Below are 18,319 nucleotides of genomic sequence, written 5' to 3' on the forward strand. Positions count from 1 at the left end.
TGACTTCCACCCTTAAGATATTTGTATGTGTTGATAAGGTCCCCTCTCAGTCTTCTCTTCTTCAGGCTGAACAAGCCCAACTCTCTCAGCCTTTCCTCGTAGGGGAGGTGCTCCAGTCCCTTTATCATCCTAGTTGCCTTCCTCTGGACTTCTTCTAGGAGTTCCTCCATCTTTCTTGAATGGGGAGGCCAAGACCGGACACGGTACTCCAGGTGTACCTTATTGACTTTGCGTGGTCATGCACTTAGGCGCATACGCAGTCTGTTGCTTCCTCTCAGTGGAGGCTATGCTAACAAAAAATAGCATCCTCCTTCCCAAACCAGTTGGAGTCGATTGAAGCCGCCTGCCCTTCACACCATTTTCAGCAGTACCGAGGTTAGACTTAGTTACACATCTCTCGGATGATATGTCAACAGTAGGGACTGCATATAGAGGGAGCCACCTATGGAATAAATTTTCATAAGAGAATTAGGCTTTGACAGCAGTTTAATCAGAGTTGGGCACATCATCACTGCCAACTGCATGGAGATCTGCCCAGATTCTTTACGGTTAAATATCCACTCCCTGATTATGAGCTTGGCTGAACCTTATCTACAGTGAGGAACACAGCAGCTTGGGGACATATAACCCAGCTGGGGACCCATGAGAGTAGGCAGCACGTGATAGCTGGGAGAGCCTGGAATAACACGTATTTATACACGAGGCATGCCCCAAACACCCCCACTGCCTTGAATTCAGCATTTGTGGCAGTGCAGGAGTTGAATATGTTGGATCTGCGTCAGCTGAGAGCTCTCCTGGGCAGTTTTCACCTTTCCAGGGCTGGCTGCTTGTGATCTTTTTGTCAGTGTAAATTTGACCTGTTACCTGCTGCAAGCTCATTTCTTTTGCAGCCTGTAGGTCAAGTGCAGTAAAAAAGCCCCTCCTCCTGCCTAGTGATTTGGCTGCAAGCTCACAACGCTGGCTGGCAGTGGGAAATGGGCCTCAGTAAAGTGTTCGCACTGGAAATTTTTTTCACATGGTTTGTGGTAGCAGTTGTTGCTGGGGAGAGCCTGTCAACCAAATTCGGCAGCCGGTGTCAAATGCTGCAACTTCCATAGAATCATAGAATCATATGACTCATTTCAAAACTTGAGTTATTGATGATTATTCTTTAAAAGCCACCTCATGAAAGAAGACTTCTGTGTGAGTTTCACCTTTCATTTTCAGAATACATGTATTTGGCCAAGTAAACCCTAAGGAATCAGAAATCAGACACCACCACCACCCCCCAAGCCTATACCTAAAATTTTAAATTCATGTTTGAATTCACATTTCTGGGTGGGATTGAGGATTGATAACGCTAAGTTTTGCTAGAACTAAAGACACGAGGCACAGTTGTAGTTGCTAAGTGAATTGCGTGTGCACAAATGGGAAGACATTGGGCCCAAATTGTTTTCCATTTTCAGAAACTGCCTGCTGGCCAAGCCCTGAGAGATTTTCCTATTGCTAGTGGCAGAGGTAAATTTGTTGCCTTTCCATAGACAGCAACTAGAAACGAACTTAGAGGAACAGAGAGTGTGGGGCAAGGGAAAGGGAAGCTGAAATGCTGATACCAGGGCAAGTTATTTCTCAAGAACAGAGCTAGCATGTTCGTATCTGTATCTAGCTTTACTGGAAGGTGCCCAGGCAGTAAGTGTCGCATCTGTCACGTACCAAAATATCACAGCCAACACAGGATTAGAATTCAGTCCCCGTTCGTTTACTGGATGGCCAGCTAAAAACTCGAAAACCGGGATGTAATTTAAATTATACTTATTTTTACAGGTTTGTAAAGCTCTGCCGAATCTCTTTTCTTGTACTGAAGAGAGGTTCAGGGAAGAGTGGTTCTATCCCACAAACTGTTCCAGCATATTAAAACGGCAAAGTCTGGCTTCTCTCCTTAGAAACCTTTTAAGTCGGAGTGTGACATTGTTCTCATGAGTGCTGTCATTTGGCCAGCTGGAAAACTACCATATCCTGTCGTGTGCTACTTCCTGAGAGTAGTAGAGGAGAACAGCAATGGAGAGGGTAGTTGTCATAGTTATCAGATTAATTCTGTCTTTATTTGCAAACTTAAACAAGTTAGGTGCATATTGGAACCTGGATTACAAATGTAGTGCATGTATATTTTACTGCATTTAACCAGTTTCAGGTGCCATTTTGCTTGTCCATAAAAATGTCCCTTTCTTTCCCTGCAAGTGAGTTCTGTGTTTGTGTCAAGACTTTCAAGAACATACTTGTTTGCTTCAGTGCAAAATTTATTACATGGCCTTGAATTCTTGTTAGCACTGGGTATCCAGCATATCCAAGAAAGAAAAAGTTGGATCTGTTTCTTAGGCAGCATCAACAGATTTGTTTATTAAATCCCAACCTGTTACTCCCATAGAAATCATCAGAAAGCTTTCAGGATGGTACAGGTTGTCGCTTGAGCGTAACTGGTCCTGCCAAACCTTGTTGATGACACGCAGGAGGGAAGGAAGGAAGGAACCTCGCTAGACTCTCAGGGTATATTTAGGCTGTGAACAAACATCCTGCTCCCAATGCATCTGTGCGGCTGGAAGAAGTGACTGCCAGAAAACTGTCCTTAACTGCTTTTCACCCTCTTAAATCTGCTGGTGGAAATACCCATGGTCGCGTTCCCTGCCCTGCATTCACTGACGTTGAGCTCAGATAGTTTAAAGAGGCTGGTTGGTGGGCATTTGCCACGTTGGCTTGTTTTCCCTGAGGAGTGCCGAGTGTGATTCCATGAGCAGCTCTGGTGGCACATTTGAAGGAGCGAGTCCCTTGGACAGAGAAGAGCGATGTGCAGGGTGGTGACCCATGTCCTCGTACCATTGCAGTTTTGCTTCAGTCGGGGTTTCGTCCCCCCAGTCCTCCCCTGCATCCAGGGGGAGGGATGTGCAATGCCACAGGTAGTGTGAAAGCTGAACACCCTGGGATGGGGTTTAAGCCCTGCTGTATTTTGAGTGCAGTCCCTGGGGAAGCAGCTCTTTATTGCTGGTTGACCATGTTTGATGGGGAGTTTTGCCAAATAAAAACTGGAGCTCCGGGGGCGTTGTGTTTACTGTCACCTTTAGTGCAAGCAACACCTCTAAATTAGATTTACTGTTATTGCATGTGTCAGTTCTGGAAAATCAAATTATTTGGTGTGTTTGTTTTTACAGCTCAAGGATAAATCTCACTTCTCGCATAAGCAGGTGTAATTTCATTGGAGTAAATGCAGTTGTACTTCTGTCTGAATTCCTGGATTTGGCCGTAAATCATTGCTGCCTTTTAAAGAGACTTTCTTTCTCTGTTGCATTCAGTTCAGAGTCACGCTGTGAAAGCTTTGCGCTGGGCTGGAAACTTGGGAGGGGGAGACTCCCTGTGCATATCAGCTTTCCCCAAAAGATTGCTTCTGTCACAGCAGATTAATCTTGGAAGTTTACAGGCTAGAAACACAAGGTGTAGCAGTGAAGATTTGTTAGAGGGGGAGGAGAGGGGCCTCTTCTGCGGGTCAGAGTGTGCACATGATAGAGGCGATGGGAAGGGAGGAAAAGACACACCCCTGATGGAGCGGTGCCTTCCAGGGAGAAGCACCCACTCGCTCACAGCTGGAGCCGGCGAACACAAGCGTGCACAGTCCGTGAGGAGAGTGGGAGCTGACATGATGTGCTTCAACTCGATGCAAAATGAATGAGCTGCTGTTCTCAGGGGTATTTGGCCCCCGTCGTTGAAGTACAAGTACACGGCTGCATCAAGTCCACTTTGCATCATGCGATGCATAGGTACATGCTAACGGAGACAAGGACCAGGCAGAGCATTGAGTTGGGCGTTTGTGTATGACGTGCCTGGCATTAAATTCCTGTTTGCTGCAACAAAAAGGTAAGAAACTTAAAAAGTGAGAAGAAAAACCCCTCAGCCTCCCCCCCAGACAACAATCTCATGTTAGAACTAGCCTTTGTCTTGAGCTGTATTTTCAAAGCTATGGTTCATTAGTCTAAAGCTTCTGTATGGATGCCTGCAAGGCAAATTACAGCTCCTCGTGTGACAAAGGCAAGTCAGATTTCTTTCCTCCAAGAGCTGACACTTAACAGCCTTCAGGAGAGCACTGTAGCAGAAATGCTGGACTGTGTGCTGAGTGGTAAGTATTTGATTCTGTTCTGCCTCTCCTTTATCCCTTCAGATGTTGCTCATTTGAGCAGTCAGCTAACTAATGGATCTTGATGATTAATAGGGTTGGGGGTCTGTGTTCAACTCAGAATTACATGTTCCTAAACTGGCTGCTGTTACTGGCTGCATATTGACCAGCCTGATTTGTAGAGGATGATCTTTTTTTTTTTTTTTTACTGGTAATGCTGTATTAATGGATGAAAAGATGCTGTAGTTAACAACAGCAGAAACCTCATTTACTGAAGAGAAGAAACCTCCCTGTGTTTTTCCCCAAACATACAGTCCCTGTGTAATTACCTATGTGTAATTCTCAGCTAACTTCTAGCTCGCTGGTCTGGGCTTTCTTCTTTCAGTCCATAATTGACAATGGAGATTGTGTGATTTGAAATCTTGAAAGAGCTCCAAAAAAAGTAAAGATGTTTAAAGACAGAAGTGGTGTTACATTATGTGTGGGGATATGTGCACGTAAAGATATATTCAGCTGAAGTGAAATTGTTAATGGCTCTTTTGACAGAAGAGGAAACTTCATGATTTAAATGTAATATATTGTCCTGAGGTCTCTGTGCTTGCTTAATCCTATCTGTATTCATAAAGAATTTGCAGCAGGAGGAATTTCATTGATTTGTTAATTGATATCTAGCTTTGAATCCTCATTACATTGGGTGCAGAGAGAAGGGAAGAGAGACAAGCACATTTATCTTTTTCTTTAAACTCAGCAGCTTCACTTTTAAATTAGGTTTCTCGCATGTTATGGAACCTCATTGCTCTCCCCTGTTCTGTGCAGTAATTTTTGCTTTCTTAAAGGATACCAAACATTGCTGAGTTTTGATCTCTATCAGGGAAATATATGAAGTGTTTCATCTCTTAAAACTATGGCTTTAATTATGTTTTTGTAGCTGTTGCCTTGCAGTTAATGTAATTATAACAACTTGTGAGTGAGGAAAAGGGTATTATTTAGCCCTGGAGCATTTCTCAGTAAAAATTGGCTTATTTTTTCATAAGGAGTTAAAAGAGGGAAAGAAGAAGATAGTGGGGCTTTATTATGTAATAGTAGTTAGAATATTTTTTTATAAAATACAGATTGGTTTTCCCTTCTACAGCAGTGGATGTTTATAAATAAATAAAATAACTCTATCTATGAAGATACTTTAAACACTGATCAGTTGGAGTACAGATGAGGATCAAACAAACTGTGTGTTAGTATTTTAGATAATTAAGGTGTGCAGTGAATGTCCGTGGTGTTTCTTGTATGGTTACAATCTGGGTTTGGGCAAGGCTTTCTGGTTTGCTGTTCAGAGTTCCCTGTGTTTCGTGACGTGAAGGAAAACTGTGTTACTGTGGGCACAATTCTGACCTAATTGATATTAGAGTGCTAGTATTGATTCAACTGTTCTGTATAGCTTTAACTTGTGTTACAGTGCAGGCTTTGCCCTAGTGTAGTTTGAGAGAGGCTGAGATGTCTTTATTCTCTGGGGGAAGTTAATCCAGGTCAAAACCTGAAATTTAACTATTCTAAAGCAGGGAATACCAAGTCAGTAAGCAGTGTTCAGTTTTATTTCCTCCTACTAGAAAATAACTGGCATGTGCCCGAATTTGATTTGGTACCTGCTAGGGAAACCATACTTTGTTGTTGTATTTTGATATGATATTAAAGTGTTCTCTATGTGTTTTAAGAAGTTCCCAAATCGGTGTCGTGGAATATCTTTGTGGCTGAATTTAATAATTCTTAAAATTAAACCAGAAAATCTCATGCCAAACTCATCCATCTAAAATGGTGGTCTGGTGATTTTGGGGAGAAGGTGGCCTGCAGTTCAAAGTTCTTTTCATACTGCCAGAAATGTGTTTATTTTCCCTAACAAGCCAAAGCTAACATTTCTTAAGGTGAGGAAAAGCAATGGTCTGCCATGGTTTATGCAAGACACCTCGGCTTACATCAGGAGAGGAGGTACCTGGGTGGCCATGTGCTGCCCGGAGCTGTAAGTGCACTCGTTCTTTCATCTCAGGTCTTCAGTAACTGTCATTTAGTGTGTGCAGATGAGGGAAACCCTGAAGAAACGGTGAAGTGACCGAGGTGGCTTATTTTCAGAGAGGACTTGAGGAATAAGAAGGAACCCGCTTGCCTGTCAGATACCAATGTGATGTCTAGCACCCAAATTGTTGGTGGGACTTACTGATTCAGAGCCTCTAGTCTCATGAGTTACAACTAAGTCTTTACAAAATGTGAATTCATATGATGTGTTAGGCTGCCTCATATTTTCTTTTTATTTTAAAAATAGAATCTGACTAGGTTATAGTAGTCTTCATAATATATGATTAGCAACAGAAGGCTAGATCAAGCCATCAATTTTTAAGCAGAAATCTTCTTTGCTACCAGTGGAGAATTGCTTAAAAATTGATGGCACAATCTGGCCCACAGTGAGCAGGGGATTTCTACAGAAAGCATTAAGTTGTACTTCTACTCAGTCTCCCTCCTGGCGGTGACAGGGGTCCAGAAACTCAAGGCCAGTCTGATGCTTGTTGGAAGACAAAAGGCTTAAGGACTATTTAAAAAATTAGAAGGTTAAAAAGCTACCCAACCCTTAGAAAAATTATAAACCACAGCCATTTTCCTTTCAGTGAAAGCAACTGTATTTCTCTAATGGCATACATAAGTGAAGGATATAATCATGGTCTAAGCAACAGAGAGACTTCCAAATGCACAGAAATGAAGTTTGTTTCCTTTATTTGTTCATGTTATGTTGTTGAGGTGTAAATACATTTTATATAAATATTTTGCTGCATTAAGTGCCACTAGACTTCGTAATTACAAATTAGAAAACCAGAGTAGGGCCTCTTCTGTGCCTCAGAGAATATGCTTGGGCAAGTACTTATAACTGTAAATAAAGATGAAAGGCTTGTGCCATGCATCATTATTTTTAATCAAGTAAAATGTGTTTTACTCCACTAAAACTCTCCAGTAATTGAAAGTAAAGACATTGCAGCTGGTTGTTATCTCTTAGGAGGAGAGATGGCCAGGGCTGATCATAATGTGTGTAGTCCCATGTGAAAATGTTTAAGGACTGTGGAGGTTGGAGGGCAGACCTCTGCACTTGCTCAGGGTCTAGGTGACATGTGGTAGCCTTATTTTTTCTGATCTGCTCATAAAAGGCAACTGGGGAAGTTGTAGTCAGCTAGACTTCAGGGGAAGCTACAGGAATAAAGAGGTGTGAAGTGTTAACATCTTCACCCTGCTAGCTGAATGAATCAGTCACAAAAATGATTGGGCTGTAGACTTAAATTCACTCTGCCAGGTACAGGGTAGTAGACTCCCGACTCTCTCCCACGCTCCTGTGCAGCGCGGTGTCCCACTAAAACATTAGTCAAGCATGGGAGTATCACCTGGATCCTTAAATACCTTATTGTAGACACCAACAAGAACAAAACATGTTGCATTTGTTGGAATGGTTTGCTCTCCGTCACATTGTAGTCTTGCAGTGGCCCTTGTTGAAGTAGAAGACACAACAGTAGCAACCATGGAGTATTTGGAGTCCAGGATGTCCGTCCTGGTCACAGGGATGGATGGGTGTGCAAGGGACCTGAGCCGCCGGGGCTCTCAGGCATGTCATTTCACCCCTGCCAGCCTCCCTCTGCCTGTCACTGAGACAGGCCCGTAGGCTGGTCATCTCCGTAAGCATGGCATCACCATGTCCATCTGCACAGCACGTCTCCGTTCTCGTGGGTTGAGACATTTCTGTTACAGTCTCTGGAAAGGACTGCAGCAAGTCACCTACACCAGCCTCCTGCCCAAAGCTGGGCAGGTTCAGGATTACCTTGGGGCTGTTCCTTGTTGATACTTTTAAAAATCTCCAAGGACAGTGATCATGTGGCCTCTTGGAGTATGTCTCTGGGGGCTTACCTGCTCTCTTGGCAAAGAAACTCAGGGTTGCTCTATTTTTTTAAACCTTCCCATGAGCAAGTGGGAGACATTAATCAGATCCTGTTAACTCATCTCCAAGCTAAACAAGCTCACCTCAGGCTAAACAAGCATGGTTCCTGCAGCCATGGTGGCCCCCGGATGGACATGCTTCAGTTTGTCGTTCCCTCCTGTGTACTGGTGGGCCCAAACCTGGATGCAGCAATCCAGATACAGCCTCATGAGTGCTACATGGAGGGTGTTTTTTGGGGCTCAGGGGTGTTAGGACTATGCCTCTCAGTTTGTTCACCTCCCGGTGAAACCTCCATTACACTTCAGCTTGTGGGGTCAACATTGTAAATCAATGATCAGCCTCCAGGACGCAACTGGCATCAGTCACTGGTGTACAAAACCTGGGGCTGGAAGGAGAAACTGTCTTACACTCAATCAGTGTCACATATTTTGAAGACCTGTCTCACAGGACGGTGCCCCATCAGTTACACCACTCTCTGCAACTGTCTTGCTTCCACTGTGTCCCTGCCCTGTGAGAGGAGTGTGAGGGAAAGGGGGTGATCAGGGATGCAGGCACCCTCAGCAGTACCATAATGTGCTGCCTCCAAAGGCGCTAACTGGAAAACAGCCTGGAGTAAATGGGCCTGGCAGATGTGGTGGGGAGGGGGAGACTGTCACCCCTTCCCAGGGAGGCAACATCCCCTTAGGGCTCGCTCTAGGGGAGGGCTCCTTTCTCCTGCCTCTGCAGGCTGGAAGGTCGCAGGCTGTTTTCCTTGGAGGTCTTGGCCTTTTCCCCTCACAAATGAATCTCAAATCCTGTGTAGCAGCCCTGACACAATTTTCTAGGTATCATCTTCCCACATTATTGGCAGGCTCTGGCTTGACCCCTTTTAGCTCAGTCAGCCTGGGAAAGGATATATAGAGCACCATAGCAAAGCACTTGCGCAGCTGCTCTTGCAACATTTCTGGCACTTAGAGCCAGCACCAAAATCTGCCATTTGAACTGAAACTTTCCATGTCTGCTTTTTAGCCTTGGGGTGAATTTTTAAAAATTTATTTATTTATTTTAACTTTAAAGGTAAATCGTTCAACCATATTTGAGCTACCAGAATGTGAAGACAATACAGGCAAATAGTCTTTTGTGTGAAAATAGTTCATAAATTACAAGACACTGTATGAGGAGATAGTGGGTTAATTGCAAAGCTGTAATTAACTGGTTAGAAGCAGGATACAGCTCCCCTTGATTCACATGTATCCCATGGTGTGGGACTCCCCCAGCCAGAGCCCTGCTCGGGGAAGTCCAGCAGCCCAACTGCTTGTATTTTTTTATCACCTTCCTGAATTTCTTCCTGTGCTTTTTCTTTGTCCTTGCAGCTACAATGGTGATTGTTCTGTACACTTGTACATTGCCTAATGGTAGGGGAATTAACAGATCTCCCTTCCAGAGTTTGCACCAGGAGGTCATGTTTTGCGTCTAATTGTACTGTGTTCAAAATCTGCTAGATCCAAGACTTTGTTCTAAGAGGTAATCTCTGTCCACTTCATATAGAGCCAGTGATTAATGCATGAAGACAATTATATATATTTTGATTCTCCGACTACTTAGAAACATTGACTGTTTTCCAGGAAAGTAAAAGTGATATTACTTTTTCAATTCTGGTTTTCAAATTGGCACTGAAATACAGAATCAAGGACTGTTTAGGCCTGAATAACTTCCTGTATTTGCAATACTGAGATCTAATTTTAACCTCTGAATTTCTAAAATGTTAGCAACAGGCATGGTGAAGCCCTTGCTGATTCTGCAAAGCCCAGTAGAAAGCCCACGCAGCTGAAGCAAAAGAATGTGTGGGGTTTGGTTGGAGAGATCCACACAGGTCACCACTGGATGTTGAAAAGGGGAAACTCCCAGTTCACTGCATGGAAGGAAGTGGAGCAGAGCGCCCTACGTTCCTTCTTTATGATGAGGCTAAGTCTCACACTTCCATTGTAAAATGTCTGGGAATGTCCATTACATTTGTAAATACGGATCTTCTTTCCAACCTGGCTGCTTTCATACAATTGTAGAACAGCCCAGATTGAAAGGAATATCAGAGGACCATCTGATCCAACCTTTCATGGGAAAGGGGGCCAAGATGAGATTCTCCAGCACCTTGTCCAGTCACATCTTGAAAATCTCCTGTGATGGGGACTCTGTCACATCCATGCAGAGGTTGTTCCAGTGAACGGTTGTTCTTCACAGGGAACCACATGGAGGTTACAAGGGACAATGCATACAAGTTGCATCAGAAGAGGTTTTATCTTGACATAAGAAAGAAATTAAACCTCTAGCTATGTACATATGCATCCGTGTGTGTGGCTTGTGCTCCCGTGTTGGACAGATGCATTAGCTAACCATATGCACGTTTAGTTAAAACCTGGCTTAGAAAGCCTGTGTTTATTCCAGATCTACTCACCAAGCCATTTCTAAGTAACAGATCAATCCTTGTAAGCTTTGCAAGCTTGCTAAAGGGAGATGTCTAACAGGAATTGGATCCCTTCCCTTCAGTGTGCTCTGTCTTTAATCCTGCCCTTATTACTTGAGACTGGGTGATTTTTCCACTCCACTACTTTTTCCTCAGAGTCAGTCACAAACTAGGATGATGTAGGGTCCTGCATTTTTGCGCACAGTGCATGAACCTTGCTCAAATGCTCACTGGAGATCAGCCCTTCTTAAAAGAGGGGAGTTGGGAGATGCATGCGGGAGGCAGGGGTGGGAGAACAGGACTAAGCAGCTCTGTTCTGGAGAATATTTATTATCCCTGTACAGACACTATAATGTTGCATAAAGTGGTATCCTGTTTTTAAAGAGGGATGGGGAGAAGCAGGCAGCAAGCCACCTCGCTCCCCAGCCTCAGCCAACCCTTTGTGGTACCGTGATGGGAAGCGGTGTGCTTGCCTCACACGGCGGCTCCAGCAGCTCCCCTAGCCAGCTGCGATGGGTGCCAGGGACCCGTGGCAAGCCCTCCCTGGGGCTCAGGCAGGGAGCAGGGCAGGCAGAGCAGCTCTATGGGAAGGGGGAGATGGGAAGCCCCTGGCCAGGGAAGCTTCTGCCTCTCCTGCCTGCCTTTGCCTTTGGGAAAGGGACGTTGGTTAAGTTGTAGCAAGAGTTAGTGGTTGCTGAAGTGCTTCAGAAATGAAGGTGTGTAGTGATTTTATAGGTCCTGGCTTCAGCTCGTTGCTCGTATGAGGTTGTTACCCAGGCTGTCACTTCTGCAGGGTGCAACTTCCAGAGGAGCATGAGTGACCTTGGGGCATGAGCTTTTGGAAAAGGCATTAAAAAAACTCACAATGATCTTTCTACTCTTTCAGTTTAAACAATGTAAGGTTTTCACAGCCTGAAGAATTACTCTTGTTTGTTTTGTCAGTGTCTGCTTGAAATAGTGTTATTTTGGAGGCAGGTTCACGCACTTTGTATGTCTATTTATGCTTTCTGCATACTACTTCCCGGACTCATGTGTGGTATTTTAAGCTTGATTACCTCCCAGTGTTGATATGTCTGCCCTGCCTCTCTAAATTCAGCTGATGCCTGTTGGCTTCATTGCATGTTTCCAAAAATACAAACTTCAGAGCAACAGGATTCAACCAAAATAAGTGTCGAAATAGTGGCAGTATACCTGGATATGCTGTGCTACAAACAAACAGGGACGTTAAATGTACAGCACTTCTTTCAGCTACTCTGTCTCTTCATATGCTGGAGCTCTGTCTGCATGAGTGCTTTCTAACTTGCTCTTTCTGTTTCTTCATGCTTCCCTGGATTCAGAGAGAGGTAAATGATTTTCATTTTTCCATTATTCTGTCTGTTTATCCTTCTGGCATGCACCTGACGATGCTCGTAATGGTTTGCTTGTATTGGTGAACAGAAGCTAAACTTCAGTGAGTAAATTCATATCAATCCGTCACCTTTTCACCTTACTATTAACAGGATTTGTCAAGTTGAATTGCCTGCTGGTTTTGTTTTTTTTTTTCCCAGGTCCCAAGCCCTCAAATACTAGAACAGTTTAAAATAATGCAATGCAGTGGATTTTGATACTTGGTTCTAGTGTTTTGAGTTTAAAATTTAGACGACGTTGTTCTCTGTAATCTGAAGTGCAGGAAAGTGGTATTAAAATGCCACCTTTTATTTTAAAAAAACTAAAAACCAGGATGCTAAGAGCAGAGGATTTAAGAGTTAAGTTTAGCAAGAGTTGGAAGCATTGATGTTTATTTCCTGGTTTTGGTATTTGTTTCGGATCCAGCTGGGTTGGTCGCTTGTCTTTTGAGTTCGAAGAAAAGTTGTCCCCAGTATGTTTGATTTGTTTGGATGTACAAAGGGATCGTTTGGGATTCTCTACAATGCTTTCCGTTTCATGGGAGCGCAGACAGTGAGGCATTGTAGTCAGGTGCTTTGCTGCACAAGGGCTGCAGCCTCTCCAAAGGCTCTTACTGGCAGAATTGCATCCCTCAGATGAGATTTGACGTTTGTTTGCTCTCCTAAATTGCAAGGACTTGATACTAGGACGGGGCAAAAGGATTGTGGTTTGGAGATGCGGACTGTTCCTCACATTTGCTTTGCGGAATATAATGAGAACAATTTCCAGGCTTGACTGGTTTTTAATCAATTCTTTAGGCAGCGTTGGCCTAGGGAAATGTTTGAACTTTCTTGATTGTGGCTTTGCAATCTAATGTAGATTTCCTGCATGCGGGAAGCGATGATCCTCCCAGACTAACACCGACAAAAGTGTGCTGCAAGCAGATTCGTGGGTAGTGTCTGTGTGCGATTGCCGTGGTCTCTGTCTGAATAATAAAGAACAAAGGAGAAGTAGTAAGCATTGCTTATAAAACAAATCACACTAGAGAGATGAACTCTTCCAGTGTAGTCTGCCATCTTCTTCAGTTAAATCTGTAGTAGTTCTTTGAGCATTTAACTTGATGTATTTCTTTATTAAACCTTTAAATATTCCTTATAAACAAAGGCCCACATCTTCCAATTAGATCTGGAATATAGAAGCATTGTCAAAAATAGCCAAACACTTATTTGTCAAAATAAAATTTACAGGATCTGCTGCAAAGAGGCTGTTCAGAGGTTCATAGGCATAATAACACATTCATTTACTTAAAGGAAGTTCAGCATTCATCAAAAATGCTAGACTGACTATCCTGAGGAATTAAACCACCACTTTGTGATGCTACAAAGGAGAAACAACAACTGTAATGGCCTTGACAACCTATCTTATTTCTGTGCCTTTGCCTTGAAAACTGTGCTGCGCAGGGTAGGAAGGCAGCCCCCTGCCTGTGCATATTTCATAAATATTGTGAAGCAACTAAGCAACAACAAAAAAAAAACATTCACCATGGAAAAATGTGTGGCAGTAAAGTCAGTGGTCAGTGATTTTCATAGGATCTGTTGCTGAAGTTCTGTCTTCCTTTAAGTTCATTTAAAAGACAAGCTGAGGTCTAAGTTGCTGCTTGACTTCTCAACTTGCTGTGTCTGGCTAGCAGTTGATGAGCAGCAAGAAGACCCATCTGACCCCCAAGCACCAGCTGGATGTGGCATATAGTTAGCTGGGCCCCCGTCGTGCTGCTGGTGCTACAAGAGAGCAGAGTCTCCAAGTCAGTCTTGGTGATGACCATGGCACAAGTGATAGACTGTCCTCCTTGCCCTGACAGTAGTACTTCAGCCATATGATCATGAGGTGAGGTTGGGAAGGAGGACCAGCATGGAACATAGATCTTAGCTGTGCAACCTGTACTGTTGTCACTATGTTAACACAGCTCATGGATCTGGAGAGATTAGATATTAGATTTATATAAATCTGTGGCCCTTTGCAGGGGTGGGTTATAGTCCTTGGTAGTAGAAAGAGAAATCATAGAATCATTAAGGTTGGAAAAAACCTCTAAGATTGTCAAGTCCAACTGTCAACCCAACATCACCATGCCTACGAAACCCTGTCCAGAAGTGCCATGTCTGTAAGTTTTTTTTTTTAACACCTCCAGGGATGGTGACTCTACCACCTCTCTGGGCAGCCTGTTCCAGTGCTTGACCACACCTTCAGTAAAGGAATTTTTCCTAATATCCAATTGAAACCTCCCCTGACACAACTTGAGGCCATTTCCTCTTGTCCTATTGCTTGTTACTTGGGAGAAGAGACCAGCAACCACCTTGCTACAACCTCCTTTCAGGTAGTTATAGAGAGTGATAAGGTCTCCCCTCAACCTCCTTTTCTCCAAGCTAAACAACCCCAGGTCCCTCAGCCACTCCTCATCAGACTGTGCTCCAGACCATCTCTGGATGTGCTCCAGCAACTCAACATCTTTACTGTAGCGAGGGGCCCAAAACTGAACCCAGCATTTGAGATGCGGCCTCACCAGTGCTGAGTTACAGGGGGGACGATCACTTCCCTACTACTGCTGGCTATGCTATTCCTGATACAAGCCAGGATGCTGTTGGCCTTCTTGGCCACCTGGGCACACAGCTGCCTCATACTCAGCCGGCTGTCAACCAGCAGCCCCAGGCCCTTTTCTGCCAGGCAGCTTTCCACCCACTCTTCCCCAAGCCTGTAGCATTGCATGGCGTTGTTGTGACCCAGGTGCAGGACTCGGCACTTGGCCTTGTTAAACCTCACACAATTGACCTTGGCCCATTGATCCAGCCTGTCCAGATCTCTCTGCAGAGCCCTCCTCCCCTTGAGCAGATTGACACCCATAGAATCATAGAATCACTTTGGTTGGAAAAGACCTTTGAGATCATCGAGTCCAACCTTTAACCTAACCCTGACATCCCACCACTAAACCATGTCCCTAAGCACCTCATCTATCCTTCTTTTAAATACCTCCAGGGATGAGGACTCCACCACCTCCCTGGGCAGCCCATTCCAGAGCCTGACAACCGTTTCAGTGAAGAAGTTTTTCCTAATGTCTCCTGCCCAATTTGGTGTCATCTGCAAACTTACTGAGAATGCACTTGACCTGCTCATCCAGATCATTGATAAATTATTTGTAACATCTCAGAGCCATCTTTCTGGTTAGCAAGGCAGCGGTGGCAAGGCTGATGGAGTCCCGTCCCCTTCCCAGAAGAGGAGGTGGTGGGCAGTGTTGAGATGTGGGAAGTGTGTCTGCAGGAATGACTTCTGTGGCTTCATGAGGATCAGGCTGCAGGAAGGAAATTGGAGTGAAAATCGTGCAAATGCTTTCAGGCTTGCTCAGAAGGGCTGAGCTGGGTATCGGACGTATCAGCTCTGTGAGGGTTTTAACAAATTTTGGAAGCACGCAGAACTGTGGCAATGATAAGACATCAAAGAAAAAAACAGCAGGCTGTGTGTTTTAGGGCTGCCAGATTAAAGCCTCTGAGTATTCCACAAAGTAGCCATAGCTCCTCCTTGAGAGTTAGCAAGTGACGTTATCAAGAAATGAAGCGAACAGCCTTTCAGCAGGGGATAATTTGCCCTACAAACTTTATGCGTGAATTAGAAAAACAAGCTATGCTGTGTCAGTGCCAGACCATTTGAGGGGAATTTCATAAATGCAGAACTGGTGTTTTGCTGCAAGGAAAACGCATTTTTAAGTTGTGTGAGAACTGAAATAAGAAAAAGTCTCCCAAAAGTCCCTACTTGAGAGCGCATCTTAACTACGTGGATTAAAAATTAATGACCAGCATGATGTAGTGGCAGCCAAGTCTCCCAGTCTGGGTTGTAGCTGGGCAGCAGCCAAAGAGGGGCAGGAGCTCTGTGGGATGGAGCTCTTGGAGTGAAGAAAAATTGCAAGGCTTTTGTATGTTTTTCAGGATGGCCAGCAACTGTCAGAAGCTCAGGGAAATTCCTTCTCTCCCACAGCTCTTCCAGCTCTAGGAGAGAGGAGTGCTATGCCGTTAAATGCACTGTGACTGTCTGTGGGGAATGGGAAGAAGGCTCATGGGATTCATTATTTTTCTTCCTCTTCCTGCGGGATTTGATTCCAAAGTGGTTGGTGTAGTCACCTGGAGAAGGGGCCAAGGGTTTCCTTTGGAGGGCATGGAAGGGAAGCAGCAGTTTCGCTCAGTGTCTGTCTGGTATCTGGTAGGTGAAATGGAAGTTGAAAGGCCCTCAGTAAATCTTCTAGAAAGAGATTTTGCAGTTTGTGTGAATGCTGGTTGTTTCGTCTAGTTCTGGTTTCTTGCCTTTGGGTTTTTCTCCCTAACTTCACAAACTCCTTGACGTGAGCCTAATAAAAAGACAAATGAACTGGGCAGCGTCCCGGACTTCATTTCAGCTCTAAACCAGTCCCCTTCCTCCTATGTGAAAGAGCAGTCTTGTTAAAGATTTAAAATGTTAATCCAGAAGATCTGTAATTTTTGTCATACCTATTGCTGCAGGGTTTCTTGCACCTCATCTTCTCTGCCACTTGTGATACTAGAATATTTGCATGCCATGGGAAAACCCCATCAGAGCATGGTCTTGTTGGTGTTGGATTTATCCGCTTTTCTTCTCACGTCTCTCCTCTCACTTTCCTTGCTCTTTCTCTGTTCCTTTACCCCGGTCCCATGGACGTTCTTGTCTTACTGGTGAATAGCAGCCTCCCGCTGGCTGCCTTCCGACCCCACTCTGCTGTAGTGGTGGCTGCTCTCCCCTTTTCTCTTCTTGCTTCCACAAATGGCTGGTGAGCTGTTTGCAGGAAAGCAAAAGGAAGCCTGAAGGTTATCGACTCAGGAGATGGTTTCCCTGCAGCCCGGCAGTGCGTGCTCTGTGACCCTGTGCTTGCAGGAGTTGGTATGGTCACGCCGGGACGTAGAAATCAACAGTCACCTTCTGGACGCTATTCTGGATGAATTTCAATCAATTCTAAGCCAAGCCCAGAGGATATAATTTTCTGGTTCAAGGATTCTTGTTACAATTTGTAATACATAACTCTCTAAAGCAATTTACATTTTCCTGCATGTCTATCATTTTAATATAGTTGTTCTAAATAGCTGCAATTTAATTTTGATTTACAAGAGTGAAAAAAAATTTACTTCAGACTTCAAGGCTAGGGTGTTGGGGTTTTTCAACCAAAACAAAAAAGGGTTAATGCAGTTCTACACTCCTTTGAAGAAGTAAGTTTATAGTGAGAAGGTAATGGAGGATGTTCTGCTCTTTCAGGCTGTACTTAATTGGGATGTCTCCTAGGACTTCAGCCTAATAGTGGCAAATGGCTATGACTGCTACTCAAACAGGACAGTATTAGCATAAATTACATTTAATGTGGTTATATTCATCCAGGGTTGAGCAGCGAAGTGATGCTTAGCCAGGTGTTAAATAGGTATGGCTATCTAAGGTTTAGTCAATTACTGTAGACATTTGCCAATTAAAGAGAGTAAAAGAGCAAATAAAAATGGAATTCCTTTCTACTTAGCACCTTACATTGTCTTTGCAGTTCTCTAAATTGCTTTTTAAAATGTCTCTCTGCAGTCCTTTACTCTTGTGAAATTAAGAAATTTCTACTGAATTTTTAACTGTTCAGCCCACTTGTGCAACTTACCTATTTTTCTGATTTTCTAGCTTTTTTCCAGAGTATTGATTTATATCCAGTTCTTGTAACCAGAAAGATACTAGCGGATCATGTAGTACATGCGCAAATGATGTAAAAAAAAAAAAGAGAAAGATCTACCATGTAGTACCCCATCTCTATAATCCTGCATCAACAGCAGTGGCGCGCTTGTGTTGTAAAGTTTTAGGAATATACAGCTTTTATCTGCAACAAAATACATATTATTCTCCCAATAAACACCTTGCTGCTCTCCTCACTGACATGGAAGGGAATTTTACCAGGAGGTGTGGTTCAAATCCCACAAATCTCATGTGCGCACACACCCTATTGAGGCAGAGAAGACTCCAGCTGGATGAGATGTGATCGATTAACCCTGTGCTGGCTCTGTGTCCAGCCACAGGCTTTGTAAAGGCTTTTGACTTTCTTCTTTCCCTTGTTTTCCCAGCAAGGTGTAAACACAGGAAAATGGTAAGAGGAGGCATTTGCCCTTTTCCGTAAATTTCTATTGCAAACACGTTACTCGGCACATCTTCATTATCAAAGGGGCTGGTTGCAGCTAAATCTCACTTAAATGTTAATCAGCTTCAAGCAAGCTGCAGTCAAACAAGGGTTTACAGATGAAGCAACCCGGAAGGGATCTGGAGTGAAAGAAGAATCAGAGAGCAGTCTTCAGGCTTATTTGGTATTCAAGGCTTTGGATAAACAAGAAGCTGTTCCCTTCTCTCCTGT

The 18,319-nt window shown here is 43.9% G+C and overlaps 1 protein-coding gene across 7 annotated transcripts in view; it reads left to right on the plus strand.

Annotated features, from left to right (window-relative positions):
• APBB2 (amyloid beta precursor protein binding family B member 2) overlaps positions 1–18,319 on the plus strand; it is a 107,348-nt gene that overhangs the window by 76,597 nt on the left and 12,432 nt on the right. For 2 of the 7 annotated variants that reach the window (XM_009641253.1, XM_035896751.1), the window contains exon 9: positions 10,294–10,299. The exons of the other annotated variants lie outside the window; for them this stretch is intronic. In XM_009641253.1, coding sequence (XP_009639548.1) covers positions 10,294–10,299 — 6 coding nt within the window. The remainder of the gene's footprint in view (positions 1–10,293; positions 10,300–18,319) is intronic. 7 annotated transcript variants of the gene reach the window in all.

The sequence above is a fragment of the Egretta garzetta genome, unplaced genomic scaffold (genome assembly GCF_000687185.1).
Source record: "Egretta garzetta isolate BGI_Z169 unplaced genomic scaffold, ASM68718v1 scaffold256, whole genome shotgun sequence".
Lineage (NCBI taxonomy): Eukaryota > Metazoa > Chordata > Aves > Pelecaniformes > Ardeidae > Egretta > Egretta garzetta.